This window comes from Vanellus vanellus (assembly GCF_965231255.1).
Source record: "Vanellus vanellus genome assembly, chromosome: 4".
Classification (NCBI taxonomy): Eukaryota; Metazoa; Chordata; class Aves; order Charadriiformes; family Charadriidae; genus Vanellus; species Vanellus vanellus.
In genome coordinates this window covers 38,963,909-38,980,965 of record NC_138909.1, presented here as the reverse complement: position 1 = coordinate 38,980,965, position 17,057 = coordinate 38,963,909, and the positions used below count along the sequence as shown (strand labels likewise).

The following is a 17,057-nucleotide window of genomic DNA, read 5'->3' as shown; positions in this document are numbered from 1 at the left end:
CATCTCATTTTCTGTGAGCTACTGGCCTAAAACATCAGTCACAGAGACTGTAGAATCTTGGCTGTACAAGCTGAAGTGCAAACTCTGCTGTCACTGAAGTATTCAACCAGAAGCCTACTGTTTCTCTAGCAAGTAACCAGAAAACAAGTATCTGAAGAGGCTTTTTGGCTTAGGAAGAACCCCATTTCACAAGTAGTTCTAGATAGTGGAAATAACCTCCTGTTTCCAATATCTTTCCCCAGGATAGATTCTCCAATGTGGAAGAAACACAACCTGCTCCCTATAGTGAAAAAGCGTCCCAAAAAGGCTACTTTCCTCTAAACAATGCGTTACTTTTGTAACACTTTGAGGAAATTTTCTGTTTGTGAAACTTTGGCTTCTTCTTAAACTGGGCTGAAATTATCTTATTTACCCTAAACGTTTAAATTTTTTTTGCATGCACTGCTCTGAGACTTATTTCTTTAGGAAACGAGATTAAAAAGTACTTCAATTTACTGAAAGCAAAATGTTTACTATCTTATTCTTAACTGCAAGCATGATTTAGGAAGCATGACTGCCACATTAGCACTACTGCACGATTCTTCATGTTAAAAATGATTTAGTAAGAATATCCAGGAAAAAGTTTTGAGTGTTGACACTAGAGAAAGAAGTCTTTTCAAAGAGGGTTTGTTTTTGTTTTTTACTGACCACATATTTTAACTGGCAGCTTTTACACTCCTCTTAACTGAAAACACTGAAGGAGAGAGGCCAAACAGTAGGAATTTGTTGCAGCTCTCCACCTATTCCATGCTGTCTCTGGGTGCAGGTGGATGAGTACATACAAGCAGATCAGCAAGAACCATTTGCTATTTTGCAACTGACAAGGGAAGAATTTGCTTATTAGCTATGAAAGGTCTGCTGCATTCCATGCTTTGTTATGCCACCAAGCTACAAAAGCTAATAAAATTCCAAAACAGAAGCCAAGCTTTTTGATCACAGCTCTTTTTATTCTTCCTGTTTTGGCAGAAGTCATATCAGGAACATCCTGTACCAGCCAAGAGAGTCGTCCTGGGCTATTACTCCAAAATTTCAGTAACTGCTCACTAGTCAGACTTCATCATAGTATAATGTAATTATGGCAGCAGTGCTGTTACAATCCCTTTTGTCTCAACAGGATGCTCTGCTCCTTCAGACACAGTTTAATTTGCTTTCTAGAATGTGGCTTCAGACACCACCTATACATTCAATAAAAATAAGTATATTTCAAATTGGGCCTTACAGTTCACGTTCAGGCAAAACGTGATCTTTCTTCATATTGGCAATCCTATGTAACATGCACAGAAGTTAGACTGAATTGAAAGCACTTAATGACAGGATTTGTCCTTTTAAAGAAAAGAGGCTTAAGCCCTTTTTAGCTTAAATTTCTTCATACAACAGCAGTTTGGTAGTAAAGTGTTGCACTCACCACCTTGGAATAATTCCATTCTCTAGACTGGTTGTCTGACTTCGGAGCCAGCGGCGTTGGTAGCTGCTAGAAGATGAGGATGAAGAGCTTGGAGATGGAAAAGGAGTGACCAGAAGACTGCTCAGAGATGCTATTAAGAAAGCAAGAAACCCCACATATACTGAATTAGAAAGAGTGCTGGTTAAATATTTTTCTTTCTGTTCATACTCTAGCTGGGAAAAAATTCCCACAAATATTGCTCTTGCTTGCTGATCTTTTTCACATAACTCGCTTGCAACAGGACAGACAATTACTTTAAATAAATCTCACTGCATGAGGACATTCTTTTCTCATAAAGCCAGAAATCTTCCCGACTAGAACATGCTACAAGTCTTCTCATTAAAAGCATTCCGTCCTAAGAGGTGTTGCCCTCCCATTACAATGGGCAGATCTCCTGGTCTCCTTTTTCCTATTCAGCGGAAAAACATCTTTTCCCTTGCTTTAGTAAAGGCTTCAGCCAGTTCTTTCTCCAAATTATAAATTGGTTAAGAACACAAAACGATGGCTGTAAACAAAGAATACCACTACAAATATTCTTGCATTAAGGCTCGGGGCAAACGCAGAATGAAAAACGCTTAGCGGATCCAAAAAAATTTTGGATTTATGGGTTATACGGTGCCTATATTTCAGGTGAATCACTGCACCAAAGAATTGTAATTACAAAAGCAGGCAAACAAGACAGACAGCAGATACCTGATCGAGCAATGCCGCTGTCCCTGTCCTCGTTTTGTCCTCTGCTAGGCATATCAACAGGCGTGCTGTGTGCTAAAACAAACAGATCAGATCAATAGAAAATATTACATAACGCATCATACTATTTGTCAGCATTTAAAAAAGTGTTTAAGTTTAAAGGTCATAAAACAGCAAAGTTACATCCTGTACTGTTACTCCAAATAAGTAGTATGGTATGAGCAGAGGTGGCAGCAAACAGTTCCCATACTGAGTATCATGTTACTAGAGGAAGTTGGTTATTTGCCCCGATCTAAAAACATCTAAGAAGCTTAAGAATCTGAATGCAGTCTACATCATAAAAAAATCATATATGCTTTGAAAATGAGAGCTGGTGGTACCCCCACCTTGACTTTTTTTGTGTGTGCAAGACTGCCATTCTACACAGGTTAACATTAAAATGAAATAGACAAATACAAGGTCCATTAAGCTTCTGATTCACTCCCCAAGCAGAGATTTACTATCCACAAAGCCTCACAGAAAGAAACATTCAGCCTATGTTGTATTACATGGAAGTGTTAGTAGTGCAGCATCACTCAAATTGTAGAGCATGCAAGATTTGCAAAGGCTGTGAAGAAACCGCATTGGTATTTCAGTTCATATTTTTGCAATTAACAGAACTAATTGGACCTAAGATCTACCCACCTGCATGGGTCATCAGTATGCCTGTAAACAGAGACTTTATGTAGTTTAAAGTTTTAAGAGTTAAAGAAATTGATATTGTTAAAGAAAAAACCTTAAAGCCTCCCAGATTTAGCTCAAGAATTAATTTTGAATATCTGCCATCAAATTACAAAAAAGTAGCAAGAGGTAAGAGAAGAAAAAGCTGTACACCAGCAAGACACCTGCACACTAGCAAGAAACCAGCTATAAGCCAGGAAACAAACATAAGTTCTCTAAGAAACATAAGGGCTCATTTATTATTAAACACTGCATAAAAATACCTTTAAAATTAAACACAGTAATTACAAAAGAAATACAAACAAAAAGCCATTAACAGCTATTTTTTTTGGCAGAAAGGTTTCTAAGTATAAGTCAGATACATCTGTTGCCACTATTTTAGCCCTTTCTGTTTCTAGAGAGTAATTATGTATGTCCTGCAAGGATCCAGAAGGAGCTGGATTTGTGTGTGCATATGGATGGGTCACACTGTGGCTGGCATTCCACACAAACCTGCAAAGAAAGAAGCACTGCGGATGAGCCGGAGGGGACCTCCTTCAGACACACCCTGCAGCAGTTTGCTGCTACACAGCTGTAACACACCTAGGAAACAAAAGCAATGTAGAGAAAATGCAATGCAAAAAAAAAGTAAAAAAAAAAAGTAAAAGAAAGAAGGTGATGCATAGGAAAAAACACCAAACTGAACGAACAGATGACCTTATTGTCAGAAAGACATAGAACCTGGAAATATTTACCTAAGTTACTTCCACTGCGACAGGTTCCCAAACCATTCTGATTTGAGCTCAGCTTTCCCAGACCAGGATCTTGGTTGATGTATTCAAAGCTATCTTGTAAGCTAAAAAAGGGGGAAAAGCCAGTGTTCCTTAAGAATACGATCAACAGGCATTAATATTAGCTTGAGAATTAGGCTCATTGTATGGAAAAAAGAAGGCTGAAGATTAACTTTACAATCAAACTCAAGGACCAGTAGGTTTTTTGAATGTCACATTTGGGATTCAGCTTATCCACGTTTGCCCATATTGGGACAAGGAAAAAGGGAACAGATGAAAAACAGCATCTCTCTTGTCATTGTTGAAGGAAACAGAAGTGGGGTACAGGGACACAAATCTTTCTTAACATATACCCCTTCTTCACCCTTCTGGCAGCAGGAAGAGACAGAGGCTTTGATGGTCCAAAGCCCCTAACCTCTGAAGTTTATTGCATGTCCTAGACGAATTAAGCAGCAGAAACTCAGAGATTTTATTTTGTAAACTTGGGTGACCTGGCTTCTCCCCAGCTGCCATTTCTGATTTTCTACTAGACTTTTCCACTTTGTCTAAGGCAAGTTTAGAAGCAGTGACAGAAGGACTACAAAAGGAGAAAAGAAGGAAAGACAACTGCATTGAGCAGGAAAGAAAAGAAAATTTAAAAAAGTGTTCTTACTTATTGTTGCTTCCACTGAAGCTTCCTACCCTGGCTGAGAAGACTTTACTTATCATCAGCTGTGGGGGAGAGCTGAAAGGATAAACAGTCATTTCAGTGAGTCATCAATTCCAAGCGCCTGACAGGAGAGTGCATCACAGAAAAGGACACTCACCGTATATAGTGAATTTTCAAGGTGGAGCCTTTGTAACTCATTGCCACTGAGCCAAACATCATTTCTCCAAGCATGTTGACATCAGAGGCTGGTCTGGTGTACTACACAAACAAGAAGATGGGAAGAGCAAAGTCAGTAATAACTTGGCATAATACTTCAATTTAATATAGCACCATAGTGCTACATTTTGAATGGAGAATACATTTTGCTTTCCCGGGCAGACTAAGATCCTGTATGGTTCTAACACACTGAATGCAAGTAAAGTAAGTACAGGTGGAAGACGCACTTTGTTTTGCTCACTAAATGGGCATTGTTACACCTTGTTACAGGGGGACCTCCAAAGGCAAGAAAGAGGAAAAAAGATGTACTGCATTTCCAAAAGAAATAGCTGTGTCCAGCAACATTCCCATATAAGAGAGTGTTTGATGAAACCTGTAGGTGTTCACAGGACTTAGAGTCTGTGGTCTGAATCCCCAAACATTAAACAGTCTTCCTCATCCAAATGAGTAAATTCTCCTTCCCTGCCCTTATAGAAAGCTTCTTGGAAACATATTTGTTTGGAAAATAATTTGTGAAGACTGTGTTCCAAAATATAATCAGACCGATTTCTTATTTTGTTTCAGACTGATCATCAATAGCAAATATGGAGAGAATTTTGTTAATTTTGAAGGAAATTTCTTACTTTCTAGTTAAATATAATTTTTTTCCGCCTTAATCTATACATGCTTCAAATCACATTTTGCTAGACGAAATGTTTATGCCTTTACTGAGAAACAGCCAGAGTACCTAAAAAATAGTTCTCTTAAAAATGTCATGTTATAGTAAGACAGATTGAAGGGACTTTTAATATACCATGTTCAACAGCTTCTTCAGAACTGATCTGAAGCACAGGTAGACATCTCTCAAAACAAGAACAGAGAATGGTATAGTGCTTTTTATGACCTTCACAAATAATAATGCTATTAAATATCGTCAGTAACTCTTTGAAAGACCAAGGCAGACCAAAAGGTTAAGATGTACCCACACATTCTTACTCTACAAGATTTTAAAGATATGGTGGATTTCTCAAGGTTAATGTTAACTTGTAATATACTGAAAGCATAACTAGTCATTCAGTGTATGCAAGTCAAGGCTTTTAGATACAAAACTCTTCAGTAAAATAGATAAATAAAAGCAAGAAAAGTAATGAACATTACCTGATACTTCGGTATCTGTTCTTTGATATTTTGCACACAGCTTATCAAGGGGCTATGGGAAGAAATATTGTTGTTCCCATTGCTTGCTTGGCAGTTCTTGGCAGAAGTCTTTATAGAAGCATCCTCTGACATTTTCTGTGTAAAAGTAGAGCAGTATGACGAAAATAAAGTAAACATGAGAACTTCCATTTGTAAACATATCATGGCAAGATTTTTCTTAAATTACAGGTAAGCAATGGAAAAGACACCCTTATTTGGTTAAAAAAAAAAGTATCAGTTTTAAGAGATTTTTTAAAAGACCAGCATCAGAGAAAGTACAGATCTACTCTCATGTTTATTTTATCAGTCAAGTTTTCATAATATCACACACAGAGTAATTAGTCAAAGTTTCACTGGCAGATCATTCCCAATTGTTATGAATTGCTCTGTGCAACGTTTCCCAAAGTTTCTGTAAACAAAATCTCAGCTTATGAGCTGCTTACAAACCAATTTCTGTAATCATTTGCACAATTAATCACTCAAATTACATATAACTTTTGCTACGCAACTGATTAACAGATTTCTTAAACAGAATAACAACTAGCAAAAACAAGGAGTGAATAATGCATAATTTCATAGAATTACTGGTTATAAAATCTATTTGTTAAACCTGTAAAGGAGTCGTGTAAAAAAAAAAAAAAAAAGCAAGCAAATGAATGCTTAAATCCAGATGACTGTTTAATTCAAAGTTTACTCTCAAGTCTCTCTGTTTTACCAAAATCCTAGAACTGATCAGAAAGGTGCAAAGGAAGTCTCAGAAAGATACTGATTACGTTAACGCTATTCATACATGTTTCACAAGACAAACTGCATTTCATTCATTGGGATTTGCTTAATACAGTTTTCTTGAACAAAACCTAATGAGTTTCTGCTGCTTCCCCCTGCCCCCCTCCCATTTCAATGTCCATTAGATGTCAGTTAAAAAGGCCACATTATTTCAAAATTACTTCTCACATGCACTTGAATGGTTTATATGAAGGGAGCAAAACTGTAACCTTGCAGCAATTAAAACCACTTAGAAAGTTTACCTCACACTCAAACTTTTTATATATTTAAGAAATTAAAACCCCCTTAATGAACATATATTTAATGTGTATTAATGTAAGCATTCATTCATTTGGTGCACAGCAGAATGAAGTGTATTTTTTATAAGTCTCATTTTGTACCAGCATGGTTTACCACATTGGGAACGTGCGTTGGCAGAGATCAACTAAGATTTTTAAAATGTCAACAGGGTACACGTAGATAGATTACGGAAAAAACAAGCAAGCAGGCAAAAAGAAATAGAAATAACGTAGCTGCTAGTAAAAAGCAGTCATAGCCGTATTTTGGGCTCAGCAAGACGAGAAAGGAACGATAACAGGAAACTAAATGGAAATAAAAGTAGAATCCAGTATTCCACAAGACTGATTTTCAAGATGAACACTTTGAATACTACAGTGCAATAACTGTAGTAAGTTTCAGAATAGTCAAGTCACAAGGACAAAATGATGAAATGGGTAAAAGGAAAGATGCAGAAGAAAAAGAGCAAGCCAAGAAAAGTAGAGCAGATGATCTGTCATTTTTTTGAAAAGTTGAGTTTAAACTACAGTGATAGTAGATCTCCTTTACCAATTTACAAATAAACCTACTATCATGCTAAAAAAAGTGAAATCCTGGACTTTTGTATTTTATCCTGTATTTGCACTCCTTTTGTGCAGCTTTTCCTGGCATAATATTTATGTGCTATCGCTTATCTAATCCCAATGTGACTGTCATTAAGGATTTAGAAATGCACCAGTGTCAGTAGTCACGTGATGAATGAGCGAGCTATTGACAAAAAAATGCCTAATAAAAGTGGTCCGATATATGCCATCTGCAGAATGAATTGGAGATTAGATTAAGAACACTGAAAAGAAGTGCAGTATACTGAACAAACATAGGGTTAAATGGAATACAGACCTGCTAGTTCCCCCAGGTAAGTTTATTGTATACTTTGGAGATAAACAATCTATTTGAATATTCAACGTGAGTAAGCTTTACTGTATTTCAGGAAAAGAGATAAGTGCACAGTATACACACATGCTTTCTTCCCTTTAGTTTAAACACGACTGAGCTTGAGAGTAATTTTGCCTTGACTTTAAATGAATCAAGTTTTAGGCTTGCTGTTTGATAACATACCAAACAAACGACCAAACACTCAAGATCACTTTTAACATCTATGTGTTTGCCATGCCACTCAAAGTGCTTCGGCTGTTTTAAAAGGGTACCTAGAGTAGCGACTGGCTAGGAAACAGATTATAGCCGGTATTGTGTGTTACGAGGGAGGTTATAAACTGTTTTATTTAAGTCTTGCATAGAGCTACCAATAGGACATTTTGTAGTTAACACAAAGTGTTCAAGCAAGTGGAATAATTTGAGTATTTAAATGAAGCCAGAAATATATTTCTCTCACACATACTGTGTGTTCTTAATCAACTTTAAGATACAAAGTAATGACCTCCATGGGGGGTGGGAGGAGGAGGAGAAGAAAAGGGAGAGCAAGATCAACAGACCAGTCTGACCCATTTACCCTCTTAAGCAGATGATCAGTCATCAGCTGATGATGCTCAGTCTTACTGATTTGGCACAGTGGCATATTTGCAGTGTGACTGAAGTAAATATTGCTGGGTTTTAAGCACCTTCATAGGCAATTTCTACAAGTCACAACTATTCATACATAGCTAGTGACTCTGCAATAAGCCATGCCAGTCTGACAGGCTGAAGCTGCTAGTTGTAACAAAGACTTCAAAACAAAAAAAAATTGAAATAATTTAATGTAGAAGAGAAACACAGAGCCAGTAGGGAAAAAACCCCACACAAACAAAAACCAAAACTACCACAAAACATAAAATACTACTGGTTTACTTGTCTTAAAATCACTCAAGTTTGCTTTGCTTTACTCCACAATTTCTGTGCCTGGAGAACAGCACAAAGAATTTGCATCTTGACAGCATCTACTCTTGCTTCTATGAGTGTCCTAAAAACTTAAGTGGCCATATATTGCCACGTGCCAGTCTTACACATTACAGCATGGTTGTAAGCGAAGTTGTTTTAATTCACATAAAGCCAACAACTTTACTAATCCAAATAAAGGAAGACAAGCACATTTAGAGACATGCTAGACATCACTGGAACAATGGGACTGCACAACCAGGGCTAACAACAAAAAGCAATGCCACTCAACATTAAAAAGGCTGAGGAAATACTCAGTTTAAAGAGGTATGGATTGCTTTGTTTGAAAGCAAATCAGGTCTAAGTTGTTAAGTTCCAATACCACATTTAACTATAAATACCAAATACTAGATATGAGTTCATAGGTTTTTTTGGAATCTAACACACTCCTGTTGCAGCTATCACAGAATTGAGGTCAAGTGAAAGATCACAAGGAAGATTAAGAAGTTGACACTGTCATATTAAAATTTCTGCTTTTGGGAAGAGAAACAAAAGAGCAGTAGGACAAAAGCAAAATTAGCATTTCATACCTGAACCACAGCTTCATCAATTTTGCGGACTGCTTTGGAATCAAATAAGACCTGTCTGCCTCTCCTCTCACAGTCTTGGTAAACTATCAGGCGGATTTCGTTCAAGTCAAACTCTGAAGAGGACCAGCTGCAGATTATGAACACAAGATGTTAAAATAGTGTGCTTACTACTTTGCAGGCTTATTTAAGTGAAGAAACAGGTATTCAGCAAATACATCTTTTACTCAGCATTTAGAAGAATCAGGCTGTAACCACAGAACTCTGACCAAAAAGGAACTCAAAGGAGCATCTAAGCGAGGTGTCACTCATACACAGGCAGGTACAGCCAGACAAGTTTTCACCCAACTTCTCTTCAAAATTTTCCAGAAAGGGAACACAAAACTGCTCCAGCAGTCTGCTCCAGGGCTTAACTACCCTTAAATTTACTCCCTTCTCCGCACACAGTCTGGATCATCCTTATTGTAAGGTAGGCATACTATTTTGTGCAATTCTCTCAGTGGCAATAAAGAACAACGGATTACCATCCTCTTTACTACAGCCTTTCACAAGATCAAGGCTTACTCCCTTCCCTCATTCTTCTCTCCTCTAAATGACCCAAACCCAATTCCTTTTGACCTATTCCTGTCAATGTGTTATGATTTTTCCAAAGTTTAATTCTTGTAACTGAAAGACAAGGTTTATGTTGTTCCATTATTTTCCCCCTTTCTTTTCAGAGATGTTTCAGGGTTTACAGAGCAATTATAGATTACCGAGACTTGATCTCCGACTAAGATGAAACTCATTTAGTAGATGAAACCAAGATACCACTGAGATTCAACCTGAAGCAAAACAACTCTCTCAAGCCAGAATCTGCCTGTTCCTCAGAGATACACCATGGCACACAACTTGCCTCTCTGCGCTACCACAGGAGGTTGAGGAGCACAACTGATCATGGCTGCAATGGCAAGAGACTTTATTTCCTAATTCCAAAGGGAGTTGGTCTGCATGTCAGAGCATTGAGGTTTGCTTGGCCTCGGGTTCAGCTACAGAAAATGCATTTCATGTTGTGTAGCTGACAAGCTGGAATTAATGGAAAAAACCTACTACTGCATAAAGCAGTGCCACACAGCACTGGTGCTTAGTCATATTGCCTCATCCCTGACCTGGATGGACTGCATCTAGGGGGCAAGAGTACAACTGTTGGTTTAACAAATTGCATAACAGGCTTCAGTCAAGGCCACACTGATCTCCCACCAAAAAAATGTTTCATTTAGGAATTTTCCCAAACTATGCCCTGCAGAGAAGGGAAGTGGAGAACTGAGGAAAGAGGAAAAAAATCTCTGTACAGCTGAAATACAAGAATTTTTGAAGCTATTTCTTTTATTCCATGCTCTGTTAACAGCCATAAATCAATAGTGAGGTAAACACCATCAACTCCTGCTAGAGTCAGTAAGGTAACCATGGGCAACTGCTTTAGCAGTACGCTCAGAGACTTGCAAATTTTAAATCATTATAAGTAAAGCCAGCTTCATTTCTTCTTTGTGCTTCAACTTGCATTTCAGAGATCAACTCCCCTTTCTATGTATTTAGAAAGAAAAATCAGCCTAAATAGGCACCTTTTTCAAAGCTGAAAGGTCTCATCAATCTGGAAGGTTTTATTCTATTTTTAAATACCTTGGAACAGAAGAAGCCAGGCACCTATCTCCACTGTAAGGTAATCTTATACAAATATACTCTATGTACATAATATACAAGGGTCCAGTACACATCAAAGCCAGATCATGGAACGATGCTAAAGGCTGTTTTACCATCAACAGTGGGGAAACTTTTGTTTGTAACATGTTGCCTCCAAAATGCTAGGAGTGCCGGGTAGATTTCTTCTCAAGTCTTCCCTTTCAAAGACAGTCACAGCATTAAGTCAACCCGCATGAGATCAGACCTGATACCATTGTTGATAGTTGCCCAACAAAGATCCTACACACCTCACATATACAGAGAACTGCAACCACACCATCTGTTTTAAAAGTCTGTTACGAGTTTCTCAGCCCACTGCCTGTGCAATGCTATTACAAAATCCAGTTATACAGAATGCAAGAGAAGTCACAGCCATCAATAGACTTCATTCCAGTCTGCCGCAATCTGATGCTCTTTAGTACCAGATACACCAATACCTCTTCAGTTATACAGCCACCTATTTACTTAGAGACTTTCTGCAACAGACAACATCTGAAGTAACAATGCTGCTTTCTTAACAAGGCCGCAGGTCTTCCCTCCTTTTAACGACAAAGAAAAGGTACATCTCTATGGCCTTAATTTGAGTTGCATGCAAGAGCAAAGCCTTACTTATCTACAGGACTGGCACAGCAGGATCCATAGTTCAGGCCACAGGACTCCAAGTCTAAACTGAGAAAGATTCATTTCAGACCCGAATTGAGCCAATCCAGCCCTGCATTTGCCTACCGTTGATAAAAGCATGCTCAATACTTGTGTTGCATGAATTTAGGTTTCTTTATGAACAGGTGAACTCCCACATTCTGCACTAAAGCAAACTTCGTGTCGTTTGTGCAGTGCCAACTTCTGTATAAGACGTGAACTGGGTTTTATAACAAATGCTGAAATAGAAGCCAATTTAACAGCCTGCTGTGGTGCCTTTTCCACACAACATGCTAGAATTAAAGATTGCTGCAGTCTTTCAAAACTTCAAACAGATTCTAGTATCGGACAAGAACAAGCTAAGAAGTTACATAAAATCTATCATAGAGAGCTTTATGTGACTAATAGACCAAATCTAGGGAAGTAACTGCAGATAATTCTTCTTAAAGTACCAACCAAATATCAAACATATGTTTTAATGAAGTCTTTGCTTTCAAGCTTTGAATTACCCAGAACACAGATGCAGTTCCTGCAGCAGTCCTACCCGTTACAGAAGAAAACCTCATTTGATAAGACCAAGCATATCTATAGGCAAGTTATACAGGCATATATAAACCCATAGTCTCTTTACATCCATGTGGAATCTAGCACCAGGCCCAAGACTAGTCAGATGACCAGGATGTTTTTCCCCCCAATCACAAAAGCTGATGAGCAGACTGCTTACAGTACTTCCACCCTTTATTGTTTAAGCCAGCTTATATAACATACTATAGCCCCCCAAAACAGGGACAGCAGGAGTATTCAATCAACTCCTAAAAGCAGAGTGTTGAACACAGACAGTACACAAACTCATTGGTCAGCTCCGTTTTCACATGCATAAAACCCAAACCCCCAAACCTTACTTAGCTCTGTGTCAGCTTCTTGCTTATTTAGCAATGCTGAAAGGCATGCGCTTCTTTGTTTCTTCTTCACATATGGATTTTGAAAAAGAGATAAGATTCTCTTACACAAAATATCAGTTAATGAAAAAAAAAAAAAAAACAAAACACAAACCATCACACATGTTCCTTTAGATGTTAGAAAGTAATAGCTTTAAGGTTTGACTAAGAAGAAAAAACCTTTCACTCTTCTGTCAGTTGTTTCTAAAAAGTAAGACCAAAATATCTGAAACAGGCAACAAATATTTTAGCCGGTCTTTTCATAAGGAAAAAAGGCTCCTTTGCTCACTGGCAACCTATAGGCATACAGGTTCACCTTGCCCAATTATTTCTTAATTCATTAATCAATTTCAACCACCAAGTTTGATCAAGGGATATCTATTTCTATCCTCCAAAAACAGTGAAGGAGATACCAGACTCTTTCCCCTCCTCCTCCAAGGCCACAATATGAACTAATGTTAACTTCAAGGCAACAAAAAAAATACAATGCGTTTGTGGGAGATCAGTAGAGGATGGGGAAAGAGGAGATTCTAAAAGTGTTATGTGAAAAGCTTGCACCACAATTTGAACATTATTCTGTAACAAAATTATTAATTCTTCCACTTTTGGACTAGAAAGCAAACCTTGAACATGCTTACAAAAAGCCCTTTATTTTCCAGTTGCACCATATTATGAGATTCCAACAGTCTACTCCATGTCCAATTATAACAAATATCAATATTTATTCATATCAGACATGCTCTTTCAGCTCCTCACCACCACTCCCGACACTCTCTTACTTCATGTCTCAAGACTCAGTTGTTTTCCTTATACTTATTTCATAAAATCTAAACTGGCACACTGTTGATTGTGGCCTTTTTCTCTGTTTCTGTCTAAGCCAGCTTACCCAACCATACATAAGTACTGAACGAAGCTATGCGAGAGTTATATGAGTCGTTTTGCACATGTACCTACTGCTGAAAGCGTTACTTCTGATAACAAAACTCCATAATCCCAAGGGTAAGCTTCATATTTCTAAGTTTAGCAAGAAGAAGTGTGCTACAATCACTACTTTTGGATAACAACTGTTGCTTCTTTCAGTCAGCTTTAAAAAGCCTTCAAAAATAAGTTTCACTAAACACTAACTGAAACATCATTTGCCTTAGCCCTGTTTATATAAATTTTCTCATTCTGCTGACACAAGAACAAACTCACATAGTCAATTCCTGTTTAAGAACTAGTTAATAAATAGAATGATAGAAGATCTGTGCTGAAGGAATACATATCGCTAAGTGACTTATAAAATAAATGTTACAAATTAAATTAATAAAACTATAGTAGGGTTATTTTTTTTAGCCACCTGACTGTCAACATACTGCAAAATGACAAAATAGGCTTCTGATAACATTACATCCCAGAAAGGTAAGGAAGTAAAGAGTGACAGCTAACTGAAATGTTTCACTTTGGCTTAAAAACAATGCATTATGTCACGTCCTGCATATTCTTAAAATTTAGCTGAATTAAATTAACATGAACTTGCGCAGACACTCATATTTCAGGTTAAACGTGGCTATTTTGACCAAACATAATATTTTCTTATTTGACCACAAATATAAGAGCCCCACATATCCTTTCTCCTCTTTTTGTAACTGCGTGACCCTTCCTATTACTCATGTCTGCTCTGGTAATTGCTGGACCCTTCTGTAAGCTAACCAAATTCTCCGCAGCAGCACAAGTCTGTCCCAGCACATGAAAGCTGATCAGAAACCGAGCTGGAAAAAGAAAGCAAGAAGTAGAAGGCAGTGGAACCTCCACCTCTTGGTGGCAGCATGAGTTACACTGACTTCATCCCTCCTGTACATTTAGGAAAGGGCACAAAGAAAGCGTTCCCTATACATTCCAAATAAGTATTGAGGCTAGTTAGAATGTTAATTGAGTTTTCTTGCTCCCGAGCCAGTTTTCTGCCTGCCTAGTTAGCTGAACTGACTCCCTAAGGGGAGCCAGTTCCAAAAGGATTGGAAAGGCCAAGGCCAGCCCAAAGGGAAAAAGGACAAGAGCAATATGCCAGAAAGCAAAGGAAGAAGAGGCAATATGATTACTCCCTTCATCAGCAGTCTGTTTGAAGAGCTCAGATTATCTAGCCTCACCTTCAGAGTGGATCTTTTCTGCATGTGGAAGATGCTAGAACTAATAAACATCATCTTCAAGTCAAAATAAATAAAATCAAGCTGTCTATGTTCATACAACGGGAAAACCAGGTCTACTAAAGACACTAAAACACTACGGATAATTTTTTTTTTTTTTTTTTTTTGAGAGAGAGAAGACCACAAGTTTGGAACAGCTTACAGATATCCTGGCAAGTTGTCTCCCCAGATTCCATATTAAGCTTGTTTTCTTTTTCTCTTAAATTGGCATATAAGCTACTTTTCTTTGGCTTGTTCAACATTTCTGCCATTACAGATAAGAGACACGGAGGCAAGGAGATCTCTCTTACTTAGGAGAAAGCTGACTCATTTGTTTCTGGAAAAAATTCACAAAAATTTTGCCCCATTCTGCCTTGAATCAGTATTTTCAGTTAATATAGAACTCCAAAGCCTGATCTTTACAAAGAAAGCTTTTGGTTCACCTTCATAATAATCAGCATGCATGCAATAACTGAAGAGTGACTTATTCATTTACATTCAAAAACTACTTCAGCTGACCTTAAAACCTTTTTTAAAGTGACTAACCACTCAGTACTTCAGTGCAACATCTCTAGGCTAGAGAAATGAAAAGGTTGAAACATACCTATACAGCTATCTATATTTTTCTGCTTCTTAGATCAGCAATCCTGAATGTAGAATATTTGTTATAACACCCTTGGGTGTTAGAATTTGGAAAAAGCTGCCCTGCACCACATTTTCAACACAGTTACGTGCTGGCACACATCTGAAAAAGACACCACAAAAGTCAAAGAAACAATATTCATAGTCCAGATTACTTTGATGTAATGTTTGATCTAGAAGTCGTTTACAAGTAAAGCAGAGGGTTCCCCTCTGCATTCTTCCTCCACAGCATTCTCTCCTGCCTGCTCTGAACACTGATACTACTGGACCCACTAACACAGGAGGTGGCAAAAATATAAGAGGGGAATGAATTAGAAAACTAAAAAGAGAAGGCAAAATTATTTAACCTTAACTGAAAAGAAAAGCAATTATCCTTCATGCCTCAGTTTGCATATACATAAATCTTACACATCAGAGTCGAGACTGTAGATTCAGTTTCAAACTACAGGGAAGACTTTCTGGAGTATCAGTTACCATCACCAGCAAGAATAAGCTTCTAATAGAATTTTTCCAATTATTTACAAAACAGCCTTTCAGGCACATGATTATAAATCTAATACCAATTTAAAAAGTCCATTCTTTGTCAAAAATCATATATATCAAAAAAGTTTCATGCATACCTGTTTTGCAGCAGTCTAGTCACTTTGCTCACACAGTTGACACTTTGGTCTCTCAAAGGTTTTCTAATCGTTTCATCCAACTTGGTATAAGAGACATTATTTCCAAGTGGCACATCATTGCTGTTTCTTGCTCTTTCAATTTGTCCCCCTGTGCCATTTGTAGCTTTTGGTGTACCCCCACACATTTTCTTTTGCTACAAATCCTCTTGTAAAACTCCCTCAAAGAAACTAAATACCCTCTGAAGAGATACAGCCTCAAGCGGATTTCTTTACTATAGATCAACCATTAACGATGGTAATTTACCATCAGCTTTCTTCCCTAGACAGGAATATGGTCCGCTGAATTTCCTGTTTGGGGAAAAAAAGGCAAAGAGTTCTTCATATATTCTAAAAGCCATTAATGCAGAAAGACAGCTGTAGCTAATGTACTGCTGCAATTATTCCAGACAGAGGAGTAGACATGACTTTCAAGTTTCAGAAGCCATCATAGCCTTGCTCTTGCTGCTGTCAGAGTTTTTCCTACCGCGCCTGGCACAAAGCTGTAGCAGATACAACAGCTAATATTGACTTTAACTATGTTTGTTTCCTGGTATGTGATTAGGTAGCTGGCAATTATGTAGTCACAAGACTGAACCATATGGCCTCTTAAAAAAAAAAAAAAAAGCATAGTTGCTTTTGCAGTGACTCGCCCTTAGTTGCAAGGTTGTTCACTGGCTACAACACCCTGTTAATGGCTCTCATGTGAGCAAGTGTCATCTGACAACCCCTAGCAACCTCATATAGCTTAGGAGCAAATAAGAATCTGTCATCATTGCCATATGGTGGCAAAAAAAAAGTGACCAACATCAAGAAACACACTACATATTCTGCACTGTAATGCTTTTACTTTGAAGGACAAGCAGTAGTTACAGTTGGCCAAGAATCTGAAACTATTATTTTGAAAAGTTTTTTTTAAAAAAGTAGAAGGGAAAACAACCACCAAAAGAAGTTTGTCACAGACATCAAATTGGTTGATGAGAATTTATAGTCATGTGCCTATCAAAACAACTTAAGGGCAATACTAATGACAAAAATATCTAATAAAATACTTCTGACCAAGACCATCTAAGTTTTTAAAGAGAACAACGGAACCTGTC

General features: G+C 37.7%; 1 protein-coding gene across 1 annotated transcript in view; it reads right to left on the bottom strand.

Moving 5' to 3' along the window:
• The window catches only part of FNIP2 (folliculin interacting protein 2), a 51,430-nt gene that overhangs the window by 20,003 nt on the left and 14,370 nt on the right, over positions 1-17,057 (bottom strand). Inside the window, exons 2-9 of the mRNA XM_082482127.1 lie at positions 9,208-9,334; positions 5,666-5,800; positions 4,470-4,570; positions 4,316-4,387; positions 3,628-3,728; positions 3,386-3,475; positions 2,177-2,248; positions 1,445-1,574 (exon numbers count right to left, since the gene is read on the bottom strand). Coding sequence (XP_082338253.1) covers positions 1,445-1,574; positions 2,177-2,248; positions 3,386-3,475; positions 3,628-3,728; positions 4,316-4,387; positions 4,470-4,570; positions 5,666-5,800; positions 9,208-9,334 — 828 coding nt within the window. The remainder of the gene's footprint in view (positions 1-1,444; positions 1,575-2,176; positions 2,249-3,385; positions 3,476-3,627; positions 3,729-4,315; positions 4,388-4,469; positions 4,571-5,665; positions 5,801-9,207; positions 9,335-17,057) is intronic.